Source organism: Chelonia mydas, chromosome 9, assembly GCF_015237465.2.
Source record: "Chelonia mydas isolate rCheMyd1 chromosome 9, rCheMyd1.pri.v2, whole genome shotgun sequence".
Taxonomy (NCBI): Eukaryota; Metazoa; Chordata; order Testudines; family Cheloniidae; genus Chelonia; species Chelonia mydas.
The window spans coordinates 42,941,368-42,967,069 of NC_057855.1; the positions used below are offsets into that span (position 1 = coordinate 42,941,368).

At 42.2% G+C, this 25,702-nt stretch overlaps 1 protein-coding gene across 4 annotated transcripts in view; it reads left to right on the forward strand.

Moving 5' to 3' along the window:
* Positions 1–25,702, forward strand: part of LOC102940836 (glypican-5) — a 614,981-nt gene that overhangs the window by 135,403 nt on the left and 453,876 nt on the right. For all 4 annotated transcript variants that reach the window (XR_006283739.1, XM_043522374.1, XM_037908861.2 and 1 more), the window contains exon 3: positions 21,438–22,132. Coding sequence is in view for 3 of the 4 variants with exons in the window: in XM_043522374.1 (XP_043378309.1) it covers positions 21,438–22,132 (695 nt within the window). In the remaining variant the exon portion in view is untranslated. The remainder of the gene's footprint in view (positions 1–21,437; positions 22,133–25,702) is intronic.

Here is a 25,702-nt window from a genome sequence, read left to right on the forward strand (position 1 = left end):
CAACTTTTAATCTCTCCACTGAGTTTAATTAAGTTCTCCCTAGGCTTGTGAACCTGTCAAGCTTTTAAAAAGCAAAACCAGCCATGCTTTCCCATATTCATGATGGACCTGATCCAACACCCATTTAAGTCAATCGGAGTCTTTCCATTGACTTCAGTGGCCACTGGATCAAGTCCTTAGGGCTGACTGAAAAGAAAATTAATGGATACCTGCTGTTTCTTAAAGCAGAGAAACCTGCTGGTGCTGGAAATTCCTTTTAACTTTCTTGTGGTAGTCTGATAGCAGACAAGTTCTGAGAAATGTGGGTGGGTGAACGTAGTGAACTCTCAGTAGGGAGCGTCCACTTCGTATTAACCAATTCAGAACCAGGAGAAATGGTTTAAAAGCGTTTGTGGTCCACGCTTTGGAAGAAATTAGGAACACAGTTATTGTGAAAACTGCCATTCAGTGTCTAGCTGCCATGGTGAATGATGATCCCTTTTCCTTTTGCAACTGAGAGATGGAATCTTGGCATGTGGGCACAGGGAGTTCGGTTTCCAAGCCAGCTGGCAGTTCTGGGTTAGAAACTATCCATTGTGGAGCACACAGGGTTGCATTATTGCTGTTCCCTGCATAAAAGGCTGTTTTCTTCAGCTTAAAGTTGTTGATAAATGTGCACTTAATCTTTTTTTTTTTTTTTTTTTTTTTTTTAGTTGTGGGATTTTTTTTTCGTCCATCCCCATCATGGCCAGTAGTCAAACAGGATGCAAAAATATTTGGCATGTTTCTACTTTGGGAAATAAACAATAGCGCAAACCCTACTTTAAAAAAAAACAAAACAACCTTTAGCTTGGTTAAACTTAGTACTGTCTCGGGTGGTTATTATTTTTCTCATAGATTTTAGGACCAGGTCAATGACCTAACCAATTCAGCTGGAAATCATGAAACAGTTCACGACCTTCTGAAGCAAACATATTAGTTTTCCTACTGCCAGTTGAACTGTCTAATCAGAGGGTCAAGAAAAGTCTCTCTCTAGAGACTCATGTCTGGTTGCTACTCTCTTAATGAAAAAGTTCCCAGAAGTATTTAGAAAGTCTTATATCTGAACAGATCAGATTTCTGCTTTGCCTTGATGGGCTTTACAAGAAAAAAAATCATTTTAACCAGCTATAACCTTTTAAAATACTTGCCATTCCTTTCTTAGTAGCTTACAATACACCAGAGCTTTACAAATAAAATACCTCATTTTCTGCTTTGCCCCAAAGTTAGTGGCAGCTGTAAAGTATTTCCCTGCCAGAAAATACACAAATATGTCATGCTGCAATGTGTCAGACAGCAATTATATAATGATTACTCCAATACTGTGGAGGATGCGTTCAGATACTAAAGGAATCTAGAGGTATAATTTAGCCCCACTACTTCTCCTTTTATCCATTTGCAGTTAATACAATGCTCAGCTCCTCGAGGTTCATCATCAATGTCTTCTGTGAATCGGACAACAGAGAGCACTCTACAGTGCATCTGGAAATCCCAGCTTGCTCTCTCTCCAAGCCCAAATGTGTCAAATTTGCAATGCCTTTGAGCTTCAGCAGACCACCAACATTAAATGCCCTCTCTCTCTCAAGTGGTAGCATCTTTTCCTGTCCAATATTAGTACCTGGCACTGTGTGTAGTTAGCATAATTTTTACTTTCTCCATGGTTTTCATTTGCATGAAAGCTGCATAAGCAATTTCTGGCATTCTCCCCCACCACCCCCCGTTTTTGGAATATTGCCCACCGTGAGAATAGTATGGTGCAATAGTGCCATAATATGTTTACATTTTACCTACTTCTTGGTGCATTCCCAGCTTATCACATTTGTCTAGTATACTACCCCTTAAGCGTACTTGTATCATTAAGTTGTAGCTCACAGTTATTACAAATTGCCTGATCCTGGACACACTTGAGTGAATATAGGTTGGACTACCTATATACAGCCCTTTGAGGATAATGGGTCTGTTTCTGATCATATTTACATTGGTATAACTCCTGGTGAAGCTGGAATAGAATTAGACCCGGAATCTCCGTCAGTTCCCTCTGTTGCACTACAGAGCTCATGATTAACCATTATGGACTTTGATAATGCACTGTCTTGTCTATAGAGATTGTAAGCACATCAGAGCAGGGACTGCCTTGTACTCTGTGAAGGGCCTAGCACAGTGGGGCCCGGACAGTGGTTGGGCTGTGAAGTGAGACTATAATACAAACAATTAGGGATGCACAAAAGAGGCAAAATAAAAAATGGTTGAGATTTATTTTATTATGCACATTTCAAAGAACTAGGATGAATGACCAAACTACATCTGGTCTTCAGTGTGTGTCCTTATTGTACTGGCAAATGTCTACAAAGGTTAGGGGTGAAGGATCCATGCTCTATCTTCAAAACATTTTAAAAACTCTGTGTGTGTATACTGTATAGAGAGACAAGATAGGTGAGGTAATATCTTTTATTGGACCAACTTCTGTTGGTCCCCTGTATCCTCAAATCTAGCTCTCCCTTTGGGTTTCTCACCAAATGGAAATCCCCTAGAGCTGCACCTTTGGAAAGTGTTTTGGCAGCAACTGAGTAAAGTTCTTAAAAGTGTGTTAGAGTTTAATAATCAGACTGTTAGAGTATAGAAAAACAATGGGAAACCTATTCAAAGCCACTGGAAACTGTGTTCACTCAAATGAATTATAGCTGCAGATATTGAAATTCACCATCAAGCCATCTCCGATGTGATGGCACAACAACTCATTCTAACTTCAAAACACCGTGACCTTTAAGAAGAGCAGTCAGGACAGACTTAGTTCTTCTAAGGCCTGTTCTAACGCAATTAAATTCATTCCATGGTTGGATCAAGGGCTTAATCTTTCTACCTAATTTTTAAACATTATACCCCACCGTACCTAGAATCTTCGCCAGGACCTGATTTAAAGAGTGACTGAGAATGATGTGCTGGTCTAATCCCATGGAGTAAAATTGTCTTGGGCTAATTTTTATCTTTATTTTTTAAAATATTCTGTAGGTTGTTGCGGGTTTTTTTTTTTGTTTTTTTTTGTTTGTTTTTTTTACCAGAATGCATATTTCAAAAGAAGTCAATGGACAGTTTCTTCACTTCCCCATGCAAACATGTATCTGTGCATATATTTTTAGTCTTGGGGTCCAGTTAGCTCAAATGCTGCCCTTTGCAAAAACTTTCCTATCTCTGAAAATGTGCCACCTCGTGCTCCCATGTGATGGCAAAAAGGGAAGGATAGCAGAGTCCCTCCCCCAGTTCCCTTTTATTGCTGGTGGCAGAGAGACAAAACCCAGTGAAGGTTCAACTCATTAGTCTGTTCAGAGACCCTAAACTGGTTCTCTTTCAATCTATTAGATGAAATTTTATTTTCATACTTTTTTCTCATAATGAACATTCCTTAAAATAAAAACACATTGATAGTTTGACACCCCCCAATCCCTGGACAACTCTCTGTAAAACAGTGTTTTGCGCCATCCTCCAGGCCTCATGGTGGAGTCCAAACCCTCAGGGTTCAAATCCTGAAACAGACTGATCTCCACCAAGTATGGAGCTAGGTGAACTCTTTCAGCAAACTGTCTATTCAATGCATTTTGCCTGTTAGTTAATTTATCTGCAAACAGATTTTGATTGTTACAGATTTGCTCGTCAAAGTTATTTGACAAATGATTTGTGCAAATGTATTTCAGCCAGGGGATAGCTCACAGATTACTCATTGGTGATGTTGCTTCAAGTATTCACTATCCATGTTATGTGGTTGGTCAGCTAAATCAAATGGTATTGTGTCCGCTTTCTGACTTGCATGGCTACCAAACCCACAAAGAACTTTCTAGCTAGCCACATGAACAGAACAGATACCTCTGGATACATATATACAGGATTATTTATGTGCAAATATGTATTTGCAACATTTTCCTTTCCTTGTACGTTCTTGAGAACATATTTTCCGAACACAGATGTTCTCAAGAAGTAAATAATAGTGCTCGCAAATACTGTTGAAGCACATTCGTCGTTTTTATTTGAATACACTTGCCCAGCTCTTGTTAATACTAATGAGCTGAGAGCATAAAATAGTAGCTACCAGGCTCAAATTCAGCTGGTTTAGATCTTGTGAATGATAGTAGAAGTATTTTGATTGATGAAATAATATGGATAGCTGCACTGTCCTCAAGGCTTTCAGTTCATCTAGCTCATCGTCCCATTGCAACGTTAGAAGTCCCTCTGTCTCCTCCTACAATAGTAGAACTATTTGTTTTATTTTTCTGTCAGCGGAAGCCCACTAGTGTCACTAAAGGTTACACCACATCTGGACTCCAGCCTTTTCACCACTCACATGAACTAGCTGTACTCTAATCGGCTCACTTGAAAAGGAATAAACAATTGCCATCTCCAATTACAGCATATAAGAATAATATATAATTATATAGAAATGCCTTATAGCAAAATAATAAACAGTTCCAATTTAATTGTTTGGATAAGTAATCTTGGTCAGTGCTTGTATTTTTCAGAAGAATGAAGATGGGCTCAATGGTGAACAGTAAAAAAACAAACAAACAAAAAAAAAACCCCAAACAAACAAACAAAAAAAACTTTAAAAAACTCTGTAGCCAATTGTCCTAAGCACATAATCTTGGAGAGGAGTTTTTGGATAAACTCTTCCATCCAGTGTTTTCTTTAGAAATGATGATCAAGACATCCCAAAGAACACTGGCAGATGCAGCTTGGCACTGAAGTATATGCAGGTCTCCATAGACTGTGTCTTTGATTCATATTTCTGCAGCCAATAGTGACTTCATTGCGTATTGCTGTTTTGTTAATCGTCAAGCAAGAGGACTCCTAAGATTGGCAGTGATGTATTATGATGGCTATATGCAGCAGTGCAGAAATATTTCCAAAATATGGACTGCAGAAATTACCATTCGATGTCACGTGGAAACGGCGAAGCCAGCACCAAGGAAGCTATATATGTGGATCTAAATTGTTTTTGTAACACGAGTGCCTCCTGTATCTATATGTCACTCAGCCAGTTGTTTCTCAGTGTGCTGCCAGTCTGGAAGGCGATGGATCTGTCTTTGGCTGGGTGATATCACTTCTGTCACTGTTGTTACGTGCCAGCATTAAATACAGAAAAAAACAAAATAATCTAGCACTAATTATTTCAAATGTTTGTCAGTTTCACCAAAAATTGAACCATGTGTTTTCCCCCAGCACCATTTAATCAGCTCCGTGATTAAAGTTAAAGAAAACCTGCAGATTGACTGACTCTGAAGAAGAGATTTTTCTGCCCCCATATCCAAACATATATGGAGATTTATATGCCTAAACTGGGCTTTTCAGTTGCCTAATGGAGTTTGGTATCCAACTCCTATTGAAAATCAGTCCCCTTACAATCCTGCTGGAAACACATTTCAGCTGAAGAGCCTGGGCCTTCACTGGGGAATCATCAGGTATCATGGAGCCACTGTAGCAGTGCCCCCACATCCAGCTGCTGGTGCAAGGGACATTCCTAGGGAAAGGGGACAAGACAGGGTGTGTCTATGCTCTGGCTATCCCTGGTTGCCAGAACCTTTAAAGACTTAGGGTAGCTTGTTATAAATCACAGCAGCCTTGGGGCTTGTCTAATTTAGGCTGGGGACCAACTGCAAGGTAAAGGGAGCATAGGAGTAGCTTTATTTATTTATTTATTTATTTTATTTAGTATTAAGCACTGTACAAACGTCCACCCCTTGGTGTTGTACTGAGCACAGATTGGCCAGACTAGAGAATCCAAGGGCCAATGTCTATTGAAAGGAGCTACCACATTCTTACATGCTCTTATGAAGAGCAATATCAGCCATTTCATCACAGGGACCGTGGCTGATGTTAGAGATAAAGATGGAATCCTAGAGGCAGTTGATGACATTATCTATAAATGCAATAGCAGGATCCTGGTTTGTTTGTTTTTTTTCGCCTGGGTTGTCTGTAATTGAGTCATACGAGATAGTCTGCTGTATAGGTTTATTAGCTCCTGCTGATTGAGCACTGGACCGCTGTTTTGTGCAATATATATGTTTATGGACAGCTGTCACACCCTGGCTTTGTCTGTCTATGCAGGGTGTGGCTGTCATTAAAGTTCAGTGTTTTGCTCCCATTTAATCCCTTTTGCTATCTGATGCCAATATATTTTGGCTTTAGCTTTGCTCCTTTTGAACCATCTAGAGACTCCCAATATGGTAACGGCCTGTTTGGTAGGAGCAAGTTGGTACCAGAACACCAGGTTCATGGTAATTTAGTATCGTATTAAAATCAGATAAGCCAGGGATGTGCAACATTAAGGTACTAGAGGGACACAAAATTTACTAAAATCCTTTCGCCATCTGGGGTATGTGATGCTGCAGGGGGTCAGGTCCTGCCCCCAGGGGAGGGGGGGTGATGCAGGGGAGGGGTCAGACCCTCCCCCCGCCCCAACCTAACACAAGCTGGGCTGTATGGAGCCAAATAAAATGATCTGGGGGCCAGATACAGTCACCAGTTGCCCATCCCTGAGAGAAGCAAGTGACCTTTTAAATGCCCAGACTGAACATCTGCAAACATTAAAACAAAAAAAAAACAAAAAAAAAACCTAGCTGCAGAGAATGATTCTGATCTCCCTTCTAATGATTTTATACCAGTGTAACTACTGACATCATTAAAATTACTCCTGATTTAGCCCAGTGTGTGAAAAGAATCAGACTGTCAGTATCCTGGATAAATAGCTGAACTGATTGTAAATTAATAGATGAATAATAGGATAAACTGCTCATGAACTCCGGTTTTCCTTGTACTCTCAAGGTATGTCTGCACTGTATTGTAAGCCCACGGTTCAAACTCAAGCTCAAGCCTAACCCCCCTTCCACCTACACACAAATTGCACTAACCCAGGGCTGAGACCCAAGGTCCCTGGACCCCATGAGGGTGGAGGATCCGAGCCTGAGCCAAAGTAGGACCCAGGGTTCTAGCCTTGTAGCATAGATGCAGTCCCAGTGGACTCGTGATCTGGGATTCCTCCAAAAGTATTGTACAATCCCATTGGCCAATTGTCTTTGTCCTCCGGGTAGTCAAGTTTCATGGACAGTCAAGTTTTCCACACTGCACCACTAACAAAAGGCTAGAGTAGCCACATTTTGGTGGGCATTAGGAAGTCTGGGATGTGAGTGGTGGGACTCAGGCCTGCATAATGCAGTGTAGAACCTGGAGTCCCAGGTTGGGACTGAAGGTTCAACAATTCCTAACCTGGGGTTACAAATGAGTGTGGACACTCAGGGTTAGCACACCCAAGGTCTGCTGACTTGAGTTATACTAACCCTGGGCTTACGCTACAGTGTGGACATACCTGAGGGCTGGATTTTGCACTCTGTAACACTTTGATTTATGGCGGTGTAATTCCATTGTAATCATTACAGTATAGTTGCACTGATGTAAAACTGGTGTAAAAGAATGGCGAATCGAGATACACGAGAAGATTGTCATATACCAAAATATCCATTTCCAAACTTGTGACCTTTGAAAAGAGACTTGTAACTATGCATTATCCAAGGGAAATTCTGACCTCTTTTAAAAAATAAAATAATTTGTGCTTTTTCAAACTATTATTAGAAGTACTAGGCCAGATCCTCAGCGCTGTAAACTACACAGTTCCAGTGGTTTCAGTAGAGCTACGCTAATTTACACTAGCTGAGGATCTAGCCATTGGGCTTACGCCCCCTAGTTTATGCTATTAGAAAATTCAGGCTGACAACTAAACTTGTTTTAAATAAACAAAAATGAGGATATGATTTCTCTGCATTTTTTCTCTCCTATCTCGTTGAAGTCCCTATTTTCCCCACTTAAGTGACCCGAGTTGTGGTCACTTTCCCGGCAGCAGAAGAGGTCTGGATGTAGCACCCATTAGGGTATGTCTATGCAGCAATTAAACAGCCTCAGCTGGCCTGTGCTGGCTGACTTGGATTTGCAGGGCTGGGGCTGCAGGCCTATAAAATCACAGTGTAGATGTTAGGGCTTGTGCTGGAGCCCAGCCTTTGGGACTCTCCTTCCTCACAGGATCCCAAAGCTCAGGCTCTAACCCAAGATCACAATTTTACAATCCCGCAGCCTGAGCCCTGAAAGCCCAAGTCAACTGACCTAGGCTGGCCACAGGTGTTTAATTGCAGTGTACACATGCCCTTAGAGTCTCTTAGCTCCATTCAGTATATGCCAGAGGGAGTCACTAGAGAGCAACATGAGGGCCTTCCTCTTTTCGGGGGTGGGGGTGGGGGGCCTGAGTGTTTGAGGCTCCTATTGGCCTGAGGGCTTTGGGAGCACACTTGCAACTTGAATTTCCTGCCTTATGGGCATTTTGCTGTCACAAGATTGCTGATATAACCCTGTTCTTTACATATGTTAATTGTTTCTGCTGTCAGCTTCATCAAGAGCAACTACATCCATATGGTCCATATGGTCTGCCAGTGTAAAACCAATAACATACATGATGATTTAACATGAATAAAGAGTTTTCATCCTTCACTCAAGATAGAAAATCAGGCTAAACCTGAAATTAGAATTCCATTTCTTTTAGATTTATTGCTGTTAGCAGAAGTTCTGGAAGTCTCAAGTGAGAGCCTGTTCTCTTGAGATTTCCAAATGATAGCTATCCATATACATTTAGATGACACCCCCGTGAACCTGGGTAGACTGACTTACAGCAAGGAGATTTAAATCATGATTTAAATTGCCAAGTAAAAAGCCTCAATTTAAATAATTGATTTTAATCAACTTTTCCATTTGCACTTCAGTTATTTTCTACAGGAAGACGCATTCTCATTGGTTGATATAACCATTAAATCATTGATTTACAACTAAATAGAGCCTTTATACTAGATTTGGTACATCTTTTTGCTATCCAGGCGGATACACTGTAACTATGTACATTTATGTAAGCAATTATGGAGTTTAATATTTTCAGATTCTTATTAATTGTACATTTTTATTATGTTAGGAAAAGATGAATGATCTATTGCTTATTTACTACATATTTAACTTTTTGCTCATGATCTGTGTCAAGCTTCATTAGAATGGTAACTGGAATTTACTTAAACACATAACAGCATATAAAATTTATTTTAATAAAACAAAACAAGCCCTTAGTACAGTACATGACCTGTTGTGCCATATTCATAAAGCTTGACCACAAAAGTTACACATTTGTCCCCTGATTCTTCCTTTCTGTAGAAAAGCCACCTTTAACTCTAAGGTTGTGATAAAGACTCATGAATTCAGCATATTTATTGTTTGTTTGAATGTTTTAAGAGTTTATAATAAGTTTAGGCCTGAGCATATTTTGTATTAAATTCAGATTTAATTTTAAAGATGTTTATTTTTAAAAAGAAAAACGTTATAAATAACAAAATACAAAAATCTGATTTAAAAAACCCAAGATTTTTTTAAAAATGTCTACCCTGCTGTGAACCAAATCGAACATCCAAACTTTAAAAGATTGGCTTATCCTTTATTCTTATCAGTAATTCTCATTGCCAGACAACAGAGGGTTGAAGGTGTAACTCCACTAATCCACTAACTGTGAATTTGTCTTGCATACATAAAGATCTGTGTAAAATTGAGAACAAATTTTTGACTTGTAATGCTGTTGCTGAAGGATGTCTAGATGTTGTACTGTAACTTAGCAAACATTGTAAGAATCACAGAGAGAGCCTGAAGGACCTAAAAGCATTCAAAAGCACCTATTCCACATACTGTAGTTTCTGTCAGCTTGCAGCTTTGTAATCAGTGCAAGGAGTCAAAGGCCAAAAAGTCAAATATTAGTGTGGCTTTAAGAGACTGTATTAGAGCTAGACAAATAACAGTGCTACTTGAATTTGTCACGTTTGCTTCCTTATACTACACTGTATGTACATTTTACATTTATAAGTATTTCTGTATTCTGTTGCTTGTATTTGTGCTCACTAGAGTTAATATCATGGTGTGGTTGTTAAAAGGATTTTTTTAAATAACTTTGCTTAAATGCAACATCTGTTCAGTTATTGCATGGTATAATGAATTATTAGTGTTGTGGAGAGCAGCATACACTGAAACACTGATACATCAATTTAAAAATAACACGAGAAATCACAACAATGGGTCAGATCCCCAGCTTGAGTAAATCACCATAGGCCCATTGCATTCACTGGTGCAACACTGATTTATACCAAATAAGGATCTGGCTCAATTTGTGTAAGTAATATATTTTGTTTACATAATTGCCCCTTCCGCAGGAAACTCACAGAAGAGGGTTAGGGTGTTCTTTGGAAGGTGTTAGCTCTGCAGTGACAGGTGAGTTGGTATACATATCCTGAATCTGCCTCAGCCACCCTGTGCAGATTCCAGGACTGGCAAGCACACTCTGCACAAACAGCTGAACCCCTACAGCTCCCTTTGTACTTGAAGACTAAATAGAGATCCTGAGATATATGGACCTGCTTCTGATCTTGCTGTGGAATAAATCAGTGGTAGCTCCACTAAAGTGAATGGAGTTACACCAGCTGGCTTGAGATTGGAGTCGGACCTACTCTTACTGCATTTGATGTGTGGAATCTACCCCAGTGCAGAAGACCCATGTGAGGTCCTCTGCATGTCTTAAATAGAGAATTTCATTCTATCAGAAAGAATGCAGCACTGTAGAATTCAGTGTTTATGGCTAAAGAATATTCATAGTAGCTATAAATGGGCCCCCGGGACGGACCCGCCTCTCCTGGTACCTAGCGCTGCGTGCTGCCGAGGCAACATGTGAGGAGGGGGCATGCAGGGTCACATGCCCCCGTCCCCAGATTTCTGCTAGGGTTCACACCAGTGTGTGGCCAACAGCAGCCTTTCGACACTGTGTAGGAGGGAAGGGATGGGAGCTGCTTCCAGCCGCAGGGGGGAAAGGGATGACTTGGCCCGTGTCTTTGCAGAGCTCATCTCTTTCCCCCCCGCTCTGTGGCTGGAAGCAGCTTGTCCCTTCCTGCTTGCACAGTGTCAAAAGGCAGCTAAGACCTCCAGGCTGCTGGCCACTGAAATAACCGAGCCACCTCCTCTCCCCCGACTACAGTGCGGGCAGTAAGGAGTTAAGCCCTAAGGGGGCATTGTGCACTAGGGCCCAGGGAACTTGACTGCAGGGGCTTCAGCGAAGTTGGCCAGAGAGGTAGCTCAGCGGGGGAGGGTGCCTAGGAGATGGAGCAGCCCAGGGCAGGCGGGGGAAGAGGGTGCTAAGTCCCTGCCCAGGGGGCTGCTGTGGAGCCTGCAGGTTTGGGGCATGAACAGGCTGGAAATAGCTTCCCCACCACCACTCCAGAGCTTGGTGGAGAGGCTTCCCTATGCCAGTGCTGTGTGGGGCTTTGGCACATGCAGGGGTCAATCCTCCTGGCCAGCGCCCTGGGGCATCGGCCCAGCCAGAGGCAGTGGGGGGAAGGAAGGAGCCTGCTGGCCAGGCTGTTGGTGAGCTGAGCACTCCAACCAGGGGCTGATTCTCTGCACATTGCTGGGAACGGGACGTGCCCTGCCTGGGGGAATATATAGGAGCAGCAGGGCTGGAGGTGGTGAAGGGACAAAGCAGGGAGAGGACAGCAAGAGGGGGAGCACGTAAAGGGCTGGGTGGGCAGCAGAGGTGATATATAACCGGCCGCCGCCTGGCACCTGCCCACACTCACCAGCCACTGCAGCTCGCAGCACACAGCCACACCGGACAGAAACAGGATGGGGGGTGGGGCCCTGTTGGCCGAGAGCTGGCATGCAGAGAGGGCCAAGCTAATGGACCAGCAGGGGGAGCAGCTGGCCTTGTGCTCTGTGTCTTTGCCCCGCCACCAGTCTTCCATACCCACTCCTATCATCAGCCACTGGACCCCCCACTCACCGCTGGTGGATGGGCAGCTGGCGAGCAGGGATCTAGCAGTACTGCCCGTACTGATTGGGGGGTGGGGAGACAGCAAATATGGGGAAATTTGCCTGTTTGTTTTTTTTTTTTAAGTCAGGACACCTGCAGGAGGGCTTAAATATGGGACTGTCCCTTTAAAAATGGGACATCTGGTCATCCTAGTATGCACTGTAGTTGCAGCCAAGTCAGTCCCAGGATATTAGAGAGACAAGGTGGGTGAGGGTGATGTGTGGCTTGAAAGCGTCTCTCTCTCACCAACTGAAGTTGTCCCCATAAAAGATATTACCTCACCCACCTTGTGTGTCTCAGTGAAAGTTTGTTCTTTTTTTGTGCCATGCATCAAGCATTATTTCTTATTGTGCATTAGCACTGGGAACCAGCGGAGAACCTTAGTGTACAAAATAATCAGCTGCTCAGCATTTGAATTTCTACACCTCCAGTGCACAAACAGAGACAGTCTGGAATCTGTAATGACTTGGCTGATCTCCAGAAGCTAATTTTAAAGGACCAGCAGTTCAGATGGGAAGTTTCCAGAGGTGAGCTGTGTTTGATCAGCTGTGTTGGGCCATCAGACACAACGTCAACCCCACTGTCAAGTATGCTCTGAGCATGATAAACAACTTGAGCAAAACTCTCCCCATGGAAGAAGTCATTGCTTAGTTTTCATTAAAAAGTCACCAGTGAGCTCATATAATTTTAAAATTCAAAAGTTGGCTGAAAACATCCCAAGTTTCACATTTCACATGGGCTCAAATTGAAATGGGCAGGTAATGAACCTGAAAATAAAGCTAATTTCCCCTGCATATTTTAGAACAAGAGATAGGCCCAACGTACGAAATTTGAGTCAATTTGAATGTCCCCCAAATTCAGGGGCATTCCATTCCAGGAGTTTGTTTCAGGCTCATCTCTTTTCATAATAGAAACGACTTGTAAAATTGTGTTGAAATAGACATTGCTGTTAAAGGGCTGGATCCAAAGCTTGTCAGTGTCCATCTTTCTGTTGACTTGAATGAGCTCTGGATCAGGCTTAGAATGATCTTTTGCAAATCTATAAATGTCTCCAACACTTTCTATTAGACTCCACAAATGAGCACCTGCTGTTTCAGATAAGGGGAAAGCTTTGTAGTAATTTATAAACGTCATACAACATACTCCACAAAGTGAATTAAAAGTATATAATTAAAAACTTTTCAAACAAGATGGTCAGCTCGCTTCCTTTGTACAATCTGAGTGGAAACTGTCCATCGTTACAGAATCCATTCAACTGCATGAGGCCCCATTATTCTTAATTAGAGGGCTAAGGCTATTCAGCCAATCGAGTGCTTTCATGGTATTTTATAACAATGGAAAGAAGCATGCAGATTTCCTTCCCTCAAGATTGTTGAGTGCCTAAAAGTGACAGTTTTCATTTTTTTTTTGTGGTTGAATCAAATGTAATTTAATATACTTACATCCCTTCACTGCAAATCTAAAATTAACAAAAATATTCTTTTCATACTGTGAATTTGGCACACTTCAGTTTAGTTTTCAGGAGGTATAATCTACAGTTGACTTTCTTCCCATCACACTAGGAAATAAGTGGCATTATCAGAAACATTTCTATTTTATTACATTTTTTAATTTTTGTTTTTATGGAGTACAGAATTTTCAGAACAAAAAGATTAGAAATAAAGTGTATTGTCATCTGCTAACAACCTAATGTCCCAATAAAGCTGGTGAAAGCTGTTTTACAAGTTGAGATCTTTGGGGCAGGCATTGTCATTTACTGTCTATACAGCGCCTTGTACAATGTGGCCTTTAGTCAACATGGTAATTTCAATGTTGAATAAGCTCAGTTTCAGAAGAATGAGACTGTATGGCAGTAATGATGTGAACATTGGAAGCAGATTGATAGTCAAAGCACAATGCCAACATATTCCACTACTAACCTTGATTATAAACTTACCCTTAAAGTGCAGATTCAGGGGGAGATTTGAGGAGTTACGTGCTCAAATCCCATTTACTTTTAATGGGATTTAGATGCCATTTTGCCCTTTCTGCCTTTGAAAATCTCCTTCTACTTACTGCTGTCATTTTTCATACATTGTTGTTTTAACAGAGCTTTAACCGCTTGAGCTACAAAAACTACAACTTAGTCCTAGATATTTTTAAAGCAACATTGTTGTGATCTGATAGCATAATGGGTATGGCCTGGATCCTTCACTGTCTTAGACACTTAATTTTAAGCTCATGAGCAGTTCCTTTGATTTGAATGAGCCTGCTTACATACTTAGTTAGGGTTGCTGGGTCAGTACTTGTGTTGTGAAGTGTCCATGCTGGATGCTTGATTTTTGGTCTCAGTCCCTTGTTCCTAATGCTGAAAGGGCCAAGGGTATGGTATAGAGGTGAGGGGGCAGGAAAGGTGCTCTTTCATTCAACAGTAACTTCTTAAGGATGCCTTAGACTGGTTCTTAAGCATGGCTCATTCAGTCCTGTTTGGACAATGGTTGCAATACACAATTAAGGGTGAGATATATAAAGTGACAATGTGGGAATCTACAGGCGCTGATATGACATGGGAGAACAATCCTTTTTTCCTGTACTGCAGCTATAAGGTTCAATATCATGAATAGAAAAGAACACAAAAAGGGGTCTTAATGCTTTCCTCTTTGTCTTTTATTAACATATTTGTTTTGAATGGTTTCAGTGAAATAAAAACAGTGTTCAGATTTCCACTAGAATAAAATAAAGCAAACAAAAAAGATTAAATAGGGGTGTCTTGGCAAAGAAAATATATTTTATTAGCACAGTGCTATGTAGTTAACTATGTTAGAGTTAAGATTGTGTCAGTATTTCCACTATAAACCCCATTTGCAGAATTTTGTAACATAGCTGTAAAAATCTGCTTCAGGCTGAAATTTGGCAAATCAGGGCTCTGCCTGAGAACGAACTTTTTCTTTTTAAACCAAATTCTAGCTGGATTCTTAAGTTCTAGGATTTAAAAACAACCACCACCTTCCATGGTATTAGTTGCTGTAGTACCGTGAAGATGGCTGGAGTTATTCTGATGCACTTGTTTCAATCTGTCAGATGAAAGGCAAGCCTGGGTTTAAAAAATAGTGGCTAAAATACTGATTTACACAATGTACCATGGGGCACCTTGAATTATCAGCTTAGTTAAATAGTACCCTTTGCTGTCATGAGCCTTCAAATCCAATCACCGAGGGAGTAGTAGCACAGGCAGCCATAATACGGAAAGGCACTGTGCAAGCTTTTCAACATAGTTCTGCCAATGCATGTTAATCCTGGCCTATACCACCCCAGCTATGCCTCTGCTGGGCCCCCTATAAGAGAAAGTGCAGTTTGTTCCAAATGTTACCAGACTACATTGCGCTGCGGTGATGAGGCCAATAAACCTGTTCAGGCAAGAGCCTCAGCTGGTGTAAAGTGATGTCGAGAAAAGATCAACTATAGATTGTTTTAATTTGATGTAATTTTGTTTTCTTGTTTGTGATGTGAAGCAAACTTCTCCCCAAACCCTTCCCCATCCTCCGCCCAAACATCAGCTGAAAAGCAAGTCAAGCAGAGATTAATATTGAGAAAGTAATTGTCAGAGTGGTAGCTGCACCTACATTACTCCATTACTCGTCTGCTGGGGCCCTCTATAAGAGCAGTTTGTGCTTTGATTTTATTCTTTAACCCTCCCCCGAAGCGCTTTCTGCAAGAAGCAGCGCCCGAGTCACAGCATTGTGAAATGGAAAATTTAACGTTTACCTCTCAAGCGTTCTCTGAGCTACTGCCCAGACTTATCCAAGGTTATTTTTTATATGTCAAGCTTTATTCAGTTTTCAGACTGGAGAGAGGTGAATAGTGGTGTCATAGAATCATAGAATCATAGAATATCAGGGTTGGAAGGGACCTCATGAGGTCATCTAGTCCAACCCCCTGCTCAAAGTAGGACCAATCCCCAATTAAATCATCCCAGCCAGGGCTTTGTCAAGCCTGACCTTAAAAACTTCTAAGGAAGGAGATTCTACCACCTCCCTAGGTAACGCATTCCAGTGTTTCACCACCCTCCTAGTGAAAAAGTTTTTCCTAATATCCAACCTAAACCTCCCCCACTGCAACTTGAGACCATTACTCCTTGTCCTGTCCTCTTCTACCACTGAGAATAGTCTAGAACCATCCTCTCTGGAACCACCTCTCAGGTAGTTGAAAGCAGCTATCAAATCCCCCCTCATTCTTCTCTTCTGCAGACTAAACAATCCCAGTTCCCCCAGCCTCTCCTCATAAGTCATGTGTTCCAGACCCCTAATCATTTTTGTTGCCCTTCCCTGGACTCTCTCCAATTTATCCACATCCTTCTTGTAGTGTGGGGCCCAAAACTGGACACAGTACTCCAGATGAGGCCTCACCAATGTCGAATAGAGGGGAACGATCACGTCCCTCGATCTGCTCGCTATGCCCCTACTTATACATCCCAAAATGCCATTGGCCTTCTTGGCAACAAGGGCACACTGCTGACTCATATCCAGCTTCTCGTCCACTGTAACCCCTAGGTCCTTTTCCGCAGAACTGCTGCCTAGCCATTCGGTCCCTAGTCTGTAGCGGTGCATTGGGTTCTTCCGTCCTAAGTGCAGGACCCTGCACTTATCCTTATTGAACCTCATCAGATTTCTTCTGGCCCAATCCTCCAATTTGTCTAGGTCCCTCTGTATCCTATCCCTGCCCTCCAGCGTATCTACCACTCCTCCCAGTTTAGTATCATCCGCAAATTTGCTGAGAGTGCAATCCACACCATCCTCCAGATCATTTATGAAGATATTGAACAAAACCGGCCCCAGGACCGACCCCTGGGGCACTCCACTTGACACCGGCTGCCAACTAGACATGGAGCCATTGATCACTACCCGTTGAGCCCGACAATCTAGCCAGCTTTCTGTCCACCTTATAGTCCATTCATCCAGCCCATACTTCTTTAACTTGCTGACAAGAATACTGTGGGAGACCGTGTCAAAAGCTTTGCTAAAGTCAAGAAACAATACATCCACTGCTTTCCCTTCATCCACAGAACCAGTAATCTCATCATAGAAGGCGATTAGATTAGTCAGGCATGACCTACCCTTGGTGAATCCATGCTGACTGTTCCTGATCACTTTCCTCTCATGTAAGTGCTTCAGGATGGATTCTTTGAGGACCTGCTCCATGATTTTTCCGGGGACTGAGGTGAGGCTGACTGGCCTGTAGTTCCCAGGATCCTCCTTCTTCCCTTTTTTTTAAAGATTGGCACTACATTAGCCTTTTTCCAGTCATCTGGGACTTCCCCCGTTCGCCACGAGTTTTCAAAGATAATGGCCAATGGCTCTGCAATCACAGCCGCCAATTCCTTTAGCACTCTCGGATGCAACGCTTCCGGCCCCATGGACTTGTGCAGTCCAGCTTTTCTAAATAGTCCCTAACCACCTCTTTCTCCACAGAGGGCTGGCCATCTACTCCCCATGTTGTGATGCCCAGCGCAGCAGTCTGGGAGCTGTCCTTGTTAGTGAAGACAGAGGCTAAAAAAGCATTGAGCACATTAGCTTTTTCCACATCCTCTGTCACTAGGTTGCCTCCCTCATTCAGTAAGGGGCCCACACTTTCCTTGGCTTTCTTCTTGTTGCCAACATACCTGAAGAAACCCTTCTTGTTACTCTTGACATCTCTTGCTAGCTGCAGCTCCAGGTGCGATTTGGCCCTCCTGATTTCATTCCTACATGCCCGAGCAATATTTTTATATTCTTCCCTGGTCATATGTCCCACCTTCCACTTCTTGTAAGCTTCTTTTTTATGTTTAAGATCCGCTAGGATTTCACCGTTAAGCCAAGCTGGTCGCCTGCCATATTTACTATTCTTTCGACTCATCGGGATGGTTTGTCCCTGTAACCTCAACAGGGATTCCTTGAAATACAGCCAGCTCTCCTGGACTCCTTTCCCCTTCATGTTAGTCCCCCAGGGGATCCTACCCATCCGTTCCTTGAGGGAGTTGAAGTCTGCTTTCCTGAAGTCCAGGGTCCGTATCCTGCTGCTTACCTTTCTTCCCTGTGTCAGGATCCTGAACTCAACCAACTCATGGTCACTGCCTCCCAGATTCCCGTCCACTTTTGCTTCCCCCACTAATTCTTCCCTGTTTGTGAGCAGCAGGTCAAGAAAAGCTCCCCCCCTAGTTGGCTCGTCTAGCACTTGCACCAGGAAATTGTCCCCTACGCTTTCCAAAAACTTCCTGGATTGTCTGTGCACCGCTGTATTGCTCTCCCAGCAGATATTAGGAAAATTAAAGTCACCCATGAGAACCAGGGCGTGCGATCTAGTAGCTTCTGCGAGTTGCTGGAAGAAAGCCTCATCCACCTCATCCCCCTGGTCCGGTGGTCTATAGCAGACTCCCACCACTACATCACTCTTGTTGCTCACACTTCTAAACTTAATCCAGAGAACTCAGGTTTTTCTGCAGTTTCATACCGGAGCTCTGAGCAGTCATACTGCTCCCTTACATACAGTGCTACTCCCCCACCTTTTCTGCCCTGCCTGTCCTTCCTGAACAGTCTATAACCATCCATGACAGTACTCCAGTCATGTGAGTTATCCCACCAAGTCTCTGTTATTCCAATCACGTCATAATTCCTTGACATCACCAGGACCTCCAGTTCTCCCTGCTTGTTTCCAAGGCTTTGTGCATTCGTATATAAGCACTTGAGATAACCTGCTGATCGCCCCTCATTCTCAGTATGAGGCAGGAGCCCTCCCCTCACAGACGTTCCTGCCTGTGCTTCCTCCCGGTATCCCGCTTTCCCACTTACCTCAGGGCTTTGGTCTCCTTCCCCCGGTGAACCTAGTTTAAAGCCCTCCTCACTAGGTTAGCCAGCCTGCTCGCAAAGATGCTCTTCCCTCTCTTCGTAAGATGGAGCCCGTCTCTGCCCAGCACTCCTCCTTCATGGAACACCATCCCATGGTCAAAGAATCCAAAGCCTTCTCTCCGACACCACCTGCATAGCCATTTGTTGACTTCCACGATTCGACGGTCCCTGCCCCGGCCTTTTCCTTCCACGGGGAGGATGGACGAGAACACCACTTGCGCCTCGAACTCCTTTATCCTTCTTCCCAGAGCCACGTAGTCCGCAGTGATCTGCTCAAGGTCATTCTTGGCAGTATCATTGGTGCCCACGTGGAGAAGCAGGAAGAGGTAGCGATCCGAGGGCTTGATGAGTCTCGGCAATCTCTCCGTCACATCGCGAATCTTAGCCCCTGGCAAGCAGCAGACTTCCGGTCAGGGCGGCAGATAGATGACTCAGTCCCCCAGAGGAGAGAGTCCCCGACCACCACCACCCGCCTCCTTCTCTTGGGAGTGGTGGTCGTGGAACCCCCCATCTCAGGACAGTGCATCTCATGCCTTCCAACCAGCGGAGTCTCCTTCTGCTTTCTCCCCCCAGACATATCATCTGGTCCACTCTCCGCAAAGGTACCTGTGGAGAGAACATGAAAGCGGTTAGTTACAATAGCGGTTAGTAACATGAAAGCGGTTAGAATGGGTGTCCCCCAGGAATCTGTACTGGGATGATTCAACATATTCATGAATGATCTGGAAAAAGGAGTCAACAGGGAGGTGGCAAAACTTGCAGTTGATACAAAACTACTCAAGATTGTTAAGTCCAAAGCAGACTGTAAGTGTGTAGTTCTCTGAAAACATCCACTCAATGTGCAGCAGCAGTCAAGAAAGGGAACAGAATGTTGGGAATCATTAAGAAAGGTATAGATAATAAGACAGAAAATATCATATTGCCTCTCTATAAATCCATGGTATGCCCACATCTTGAATACTCGTGCAGATGTGGGCGCCCCGTCTCAGAAAAGATATATTGGAATAGGAAAAGGTTCAGAAAAGGGCAACAAAAATTATTAAGGTATGGAACAGCTTCCATATGAGGAGAGATTAATAAAATTGGGATTTTTCAGCTTGGAAAAGAGATGACTAAGGAGGGGTATGATAGAGGTCTATTAAAATCATGACTCGTGTGGAGAAAGTAAATAAGGAAGTGTTGTTTACTCCTCCTCATAACACAAGAACTAGGGGTCACCAAATGAAATTAATAGGCAGCAGGTTTAAAACAAACAAAAGGAAGTATTTCTTCACACAATGCACAGTCAACCTGTGGAACTCTTTGCCAGAGGATGTTGTGAAGGCCAAGACTATAAGAGGATTCCAAAAAGAACAAGATATATTCATGGAGGATAGGTCCATCAATGGCTATTAGCCAGGATGGGTAAGGGTGGTGTCCCTAGCCTCTGTTTGCCAGAAACTGGGAATGGGTGACAGGGGATGGATTACTTAATGATTACCTGTTCTATTCATTCCTTCTGGAGCACTTGGCATTTGCCAGTCGGAAGACAGGATACTGGGCAAGATGGACCTTTGGTCTAACCCAGTATGGCTGTTCTTATGTTCTTATTTAATCTTCATTCTAGTACATATTCACTTTCCACATCAAAAGTCCAAATCATTACAAGTGTATGTTTTATAAACCTGAATAGTCTTTAGAGGGATGTAAATGGCTTGTTTTTCTGTCTTTTCAATGCATGATTTCAGTAGTTCTACGGGGTAGCAGCTAGATTATGTGAGGTGGGAAGCAAATTAAACACTAGCCAGTGGTTATGGTATCAAGGAGTGTTTTAGTTACATGGCATGGAGTTTTTAAGTTATTCATCAAGTCATTTCAATATGATAATATTTGAGAAGTGCAGATGTGGTCTAAGATGGGAGTCTCTATTAACTGAAATATTTGGTCATTTAAGTGATTCTTACTGTCAACTGGGCTTTTTTAGACTTAATATTATAAAGCTTCATCGCTGATTCTGATAATGATACAGATTGCTGAATGACAAGACTGAGAACAAAGTGTGAAAACAAAGATACTATACAATAGTGAACAAGAATATTCCCTCTTATTCAATGCAAATATTATAAAATTGCTTATACTGCATGGTAAAGCAATTTTTGTAGTACTGGGTTCCTACAATTGCAGTGCATTTCATCCTAAAGCAATCCTACCAGCTTGCCTTACTGCCACATAACAGCAAGACATAGGTTGCATTGAAAGGGTTTTTGCCGATTCAGGAATTTGATGCTTGATTTCTTGGTTCACTTGTACTTGTTACTAGAATGTCAGACTGTTCATTGTAAACTGGAAATATGTCATTTATTGGTCAAAAAGAGTGTTGCTTTGGAAATGTACCAAATGGACCTGCCAACATACAATGGCAGCTACTAAAGCTGTGTGGATTTGCCCTGCCAAGTATTGCTCATGGGCCTGAACCAAAGCCCATTGAAACCAATGGGAATATTTCCATTGACTTCAGTTGGCTATGGATCAGGCACTAAATAGTCAGAATCTGGTAATCTTGTTGGGGCAATCTGCCAGAGTCATATAATTTTATTATCAGTGTCCCTGTGCATCAATAAGTTATAAACCACTTTTCTGTCAACCTTTAATGTGTCTATGTTTTGCAGAGGCCTTTGAGTCATTGCTTCGCTTTGCAGAAAATCACACAACCTCCCTGTTTGAGACAGCTTACAGAGCCATGGCAAAAGAAGCTGCAGAGCCTGTCAAAGAACTTTTTACAGACCTCTCTCTATATATTTTGGGTGCTGAGACTACAGTGGAAAATGCAGTTTTACGGTTCTTCGACAGTCTCTTTCCTTTGGTTTACAGTCGGCTAATAAACCCTGGAATTATAGATTTATCAGAGGAATATACCGAGTGTCTACGACTAACAAGACAAGACATAAATCCCTTTGGACGTTATTCTAATGAAGTGGTTACAGAGCTGTCAAAATCTCTTTGGGCAAGTAGGATGCTAAACCAGGCCCTCAATATGGGCATTGAAGTGATAAACACAACTGAACATGCGGCTATTACAAAGGAATGTAGCAAAGCACTAGTGAAGATGCAGTACTGTCCACATTGTCAAGGACTGACACTAATCAGACCTTGCGTGGGATATTGTCTAAATGTAATGAGGGGCTGTTTGGCCAGTGTGTCAGAGCTGGATACTCAATGGAGGGAGTATATCTCCGCACTGGAATATCTGACTAATGAAATGGCTGGGTCGCATGATCTGGAACTTGCACTTCTGGGAATCAGGAATTCAATCAATGAAGCCATTCTGCATGCACAGTTGAATGGGCCACAACTCTCTGCCACAGTAAGTACTCCTTAATTGTTTTGAAGTTCACTTTTTTGCTTTCGTTATTTGATGATCATTTGATGTTTTTGCATCAATTAGCAGCCAACAAGATCTTTGTCAATAGTGCATGCATATATCACAGATAATTACTATGGGATTCAGTAGCGACTGACTTAAAATGAAATGAAGAAAATTGTAGACTTTCTGTGGAATTTGCTAAATAGAGAATTTAGAGTACTTTACAAATCTGGTCAATGTGTGGACTACAGTTGCACATTTGCATGTTAGAACTCCTAGCAACATTTTCAGAAATTATCTACCAACTGGGGATTTTTTAACAAAAGGGACAGGGAGATTCCAATGTGGGGTATTTAGGAAAGTGGGATTGTGAGTGTAAATATCTCTATTTGCTAAGAATTCCTAAAAGCACTTTCTTTAGTGCTAAATATCAAGCTATCAGGAGAAAAAAACCAAGAAAGATGCGGGGGAGAGGGAAACAGTAACATGATATGATGACAAAGAATAGAAAATGGATGGAGAATGGAAGAGTAGTGAGATTATTAAAAGCGCTATTTAATGTACAACATTTACATGAGTGAAGGCTAAAAATATGCTGATAGCGGATCTATTTTGTATGGCTGGTGGGATTAGGGAGGCAGAGCTAGGGGTGTTAGAATTACACAATAAATAATGGCAACATATAACTGACAAGCCTTCTGATAAATTGTTGAAAGCTGGGCCAGAAATTATTGAAATGACTAATGATGCAGCTGGCTAAACTTGTATGAAGTCCAACACCACCATCAATAAAGAATCATGGCAACTGTGCTCAAAACAGGGTTGAGACTAATCTAGGAAAATTCAAATTGATCCCCTTGACTTAGAAGAGAAGGAAACCATACTGAGAACAAGTGAGAAGGAAATGAGTTGCAGAACTTTAGAAGGTTAATTCCTGTGCTGAACTTGGCTTACCATATGATTTAGGGGGAAAATACTTGAGAGACTAAAGAAAGGGGAGGCATAAAGAATGCAATTCCAAACCAGGAAAATTTGTGCCAGATGGACATGCCAGCATGGCAAACCTAAGTGTTTATAGTTTAGAGCAATGGTAAAGATATCAAATTCATCAACACTTTCAATTTTGAACAAATAAGGCAAGACAACGAGAGCACAAATGAAAATGTAAAAAAAATAAGAATATACTATATGATTAAAACATTTGTTTAATGCATGCTTAGAGGCATTGTTATGGTCCATGTTATCTCAGGCTCAAGAATGTTCTTTCGTCAATCATGCTTGAATTTGTGGAGACATTTGCTGCTCTGTTTGGCATCCAAGGATAAACTCAGAACATTAGGACAAGGTTGTCTGTGTTCATGGAATGATCCATGATGGTGTTTTCATAGGCATCTTGTGCAGTGTGCATGAGCCATGGAACTTCCTTCCATTTGATGATGAGTTCATGGTAGCACCATAGAGCACTGTATGCTTAAAAAAACTCCACCCGTACCCCAGATACTTGAAGAACAAATTATCAGTATTAGAGACCCATTCCACTCCTCCATCCTGATGCCATTGTTGTGATACATTAGAGGTAGATCAAGATACTTTGTATATTTCTATGTATTGTATAAGAGGTGCATCTGGTCGCTAGGAGAATTACAGTACATAGACCAAAATCTCCCCTAAATCAGATCCATGCATCACCATTGACTTCCAAGGGGGTAAATGAGAGCAAACTTAGGCTTTCTAACTATTGCAGAAAAAATGACCTGACACATACATTGCATTTGTTGTAGGAACTATTATATTTTAGCATGCATTTTTATGTCATAATGCATTGCATTTGTCAGCACAATAATCAGCACGCTGTGATTTTGACGTTTAACGTTGGGGAGGGGAAAATACACAATGCAGGTGAATATCAGATAATCTAGGGTCTTATCCTGCACCTTGAAGTCAATGAGAATTTTGCCTTTGATTTCAGTGGAAGCACAGTTGGGCCTTGAAGTGTCTTTCAGGCTGAGAAAGTTTCTGCTAATCCTAATGTGAGTGTCTCATCTGAGTCATACATGATTCCCTTTCATTAAACTTAAACATTTTCCTTCAACTTTCCAGATGATCTGAACTAGATAACTACATGGAATTCTTTATTCTTCTTTTCAAAGATCTTCTCATTTGCTTTCACTAGGGGAATCTCAGTGTACGAAGAAGGCTGTATATTCTTTTTCTTTATTATTTTGTGGACTGATCTTTAGGCTGAAATTGTGTGTTTTGAAGATGAAAAGTATACTGCGGTTCATGTTATCCTGTCTTCCACTCATTTTAGTTTTCAGGTTTCTGTAGGGTAAGATTATATTTGTGTGACAGAGCACATTCTGGTATTTTGAGTAAGCATGCAGTCTGATATTGGTTTAAAACTTTCATGATTAGTTACAGGAGATAACTGTTATTTAGAAGTGTGACAGGGTCGGGCCAGATGGCTATAGGAGAGTAATAGAAGGCAGATATATTAGCCCCAGGCTAAGTAGGTCCCTTTTCCCTGGGTAAGGTAACAGGGGCGGTTCCAGAACAATCAGGAACCTTCTGGAGACAATTAAGACAGGCTGATTAGAACACCTGCAGCCAATCAAGAAGCTGCTAGAATCAATTAAGGCAGGCTAATCAGGGCACCTGGGTTTTAAAAAGGAGCTCACTTCAGTTTGTGGTGTGCGTGTGAGGAGCTGGGAGCAAGAGGCACTAGGAGCTGAGAGCGAGAACGCGGACTGTTGGAGGACTGAGGTGTACCAGCATTCTCAGACACCAGGAGGAAGGTCCTATGGTGAGGATAAAGAAGGTGTTGGGAGGAGGCCATGGGGAAGTAGCCCAGGGAGTTGTAGCTGTCGCACAGCTGTTCCAGGAGGCACTCTAGACAGCTGCATTCCACAGGGCCCTGGGCTGGAACCCGGAGTAGAGGGCAGGCCCAGGTTCCCCCCAAATCCTCCCAACTTCTGGTCAGACACAGGAGTCGTCAACCTGGACTGTGGGTTCAGAAAAACGGCCAAGCTGAGGGCTGCCGTGAAGCTCCAAGGCGAGCAAATCTGCCAATAAGCGCAAGACCCATCAAGGTAGAGCAGGAACTTTGTCACAGAAGATTAAGCCCAATTATGCTCTATTTCCTTTAGTCAGGCTAGTTTCTCAGAAGAAATGGACAAGAGTTCTGGCTACCATTTTAGAACTTCCAGCTGTGTGATCGCTGATTGGAATCCTAGGGCCTGTTCCTCAAATACACTCATTCCCCTTTATGCTGCTCTGACAGTATTTGTATCTATTTTATTTATTTGAAACATGCTTTCACATACATGAACTTCCCATTCCTTTTTATATCACTATGTAGTGATCATTTCATGTTTATGAAGTTTATTTTTCAGCTTCAGGAAACAGGAGATGTATATCTTTTACAACAGCAATGTCTGTAAAAAACACTGTACTTCATTCAGTAGTAAATACTCTAACCATGGAAAACTCAATCCAGAAACAGAGCACTACTTGTCACTTTGTTATCCTAAGCCAACTTTAATTAATTCTCTTTTAGGAAACATTTACAAT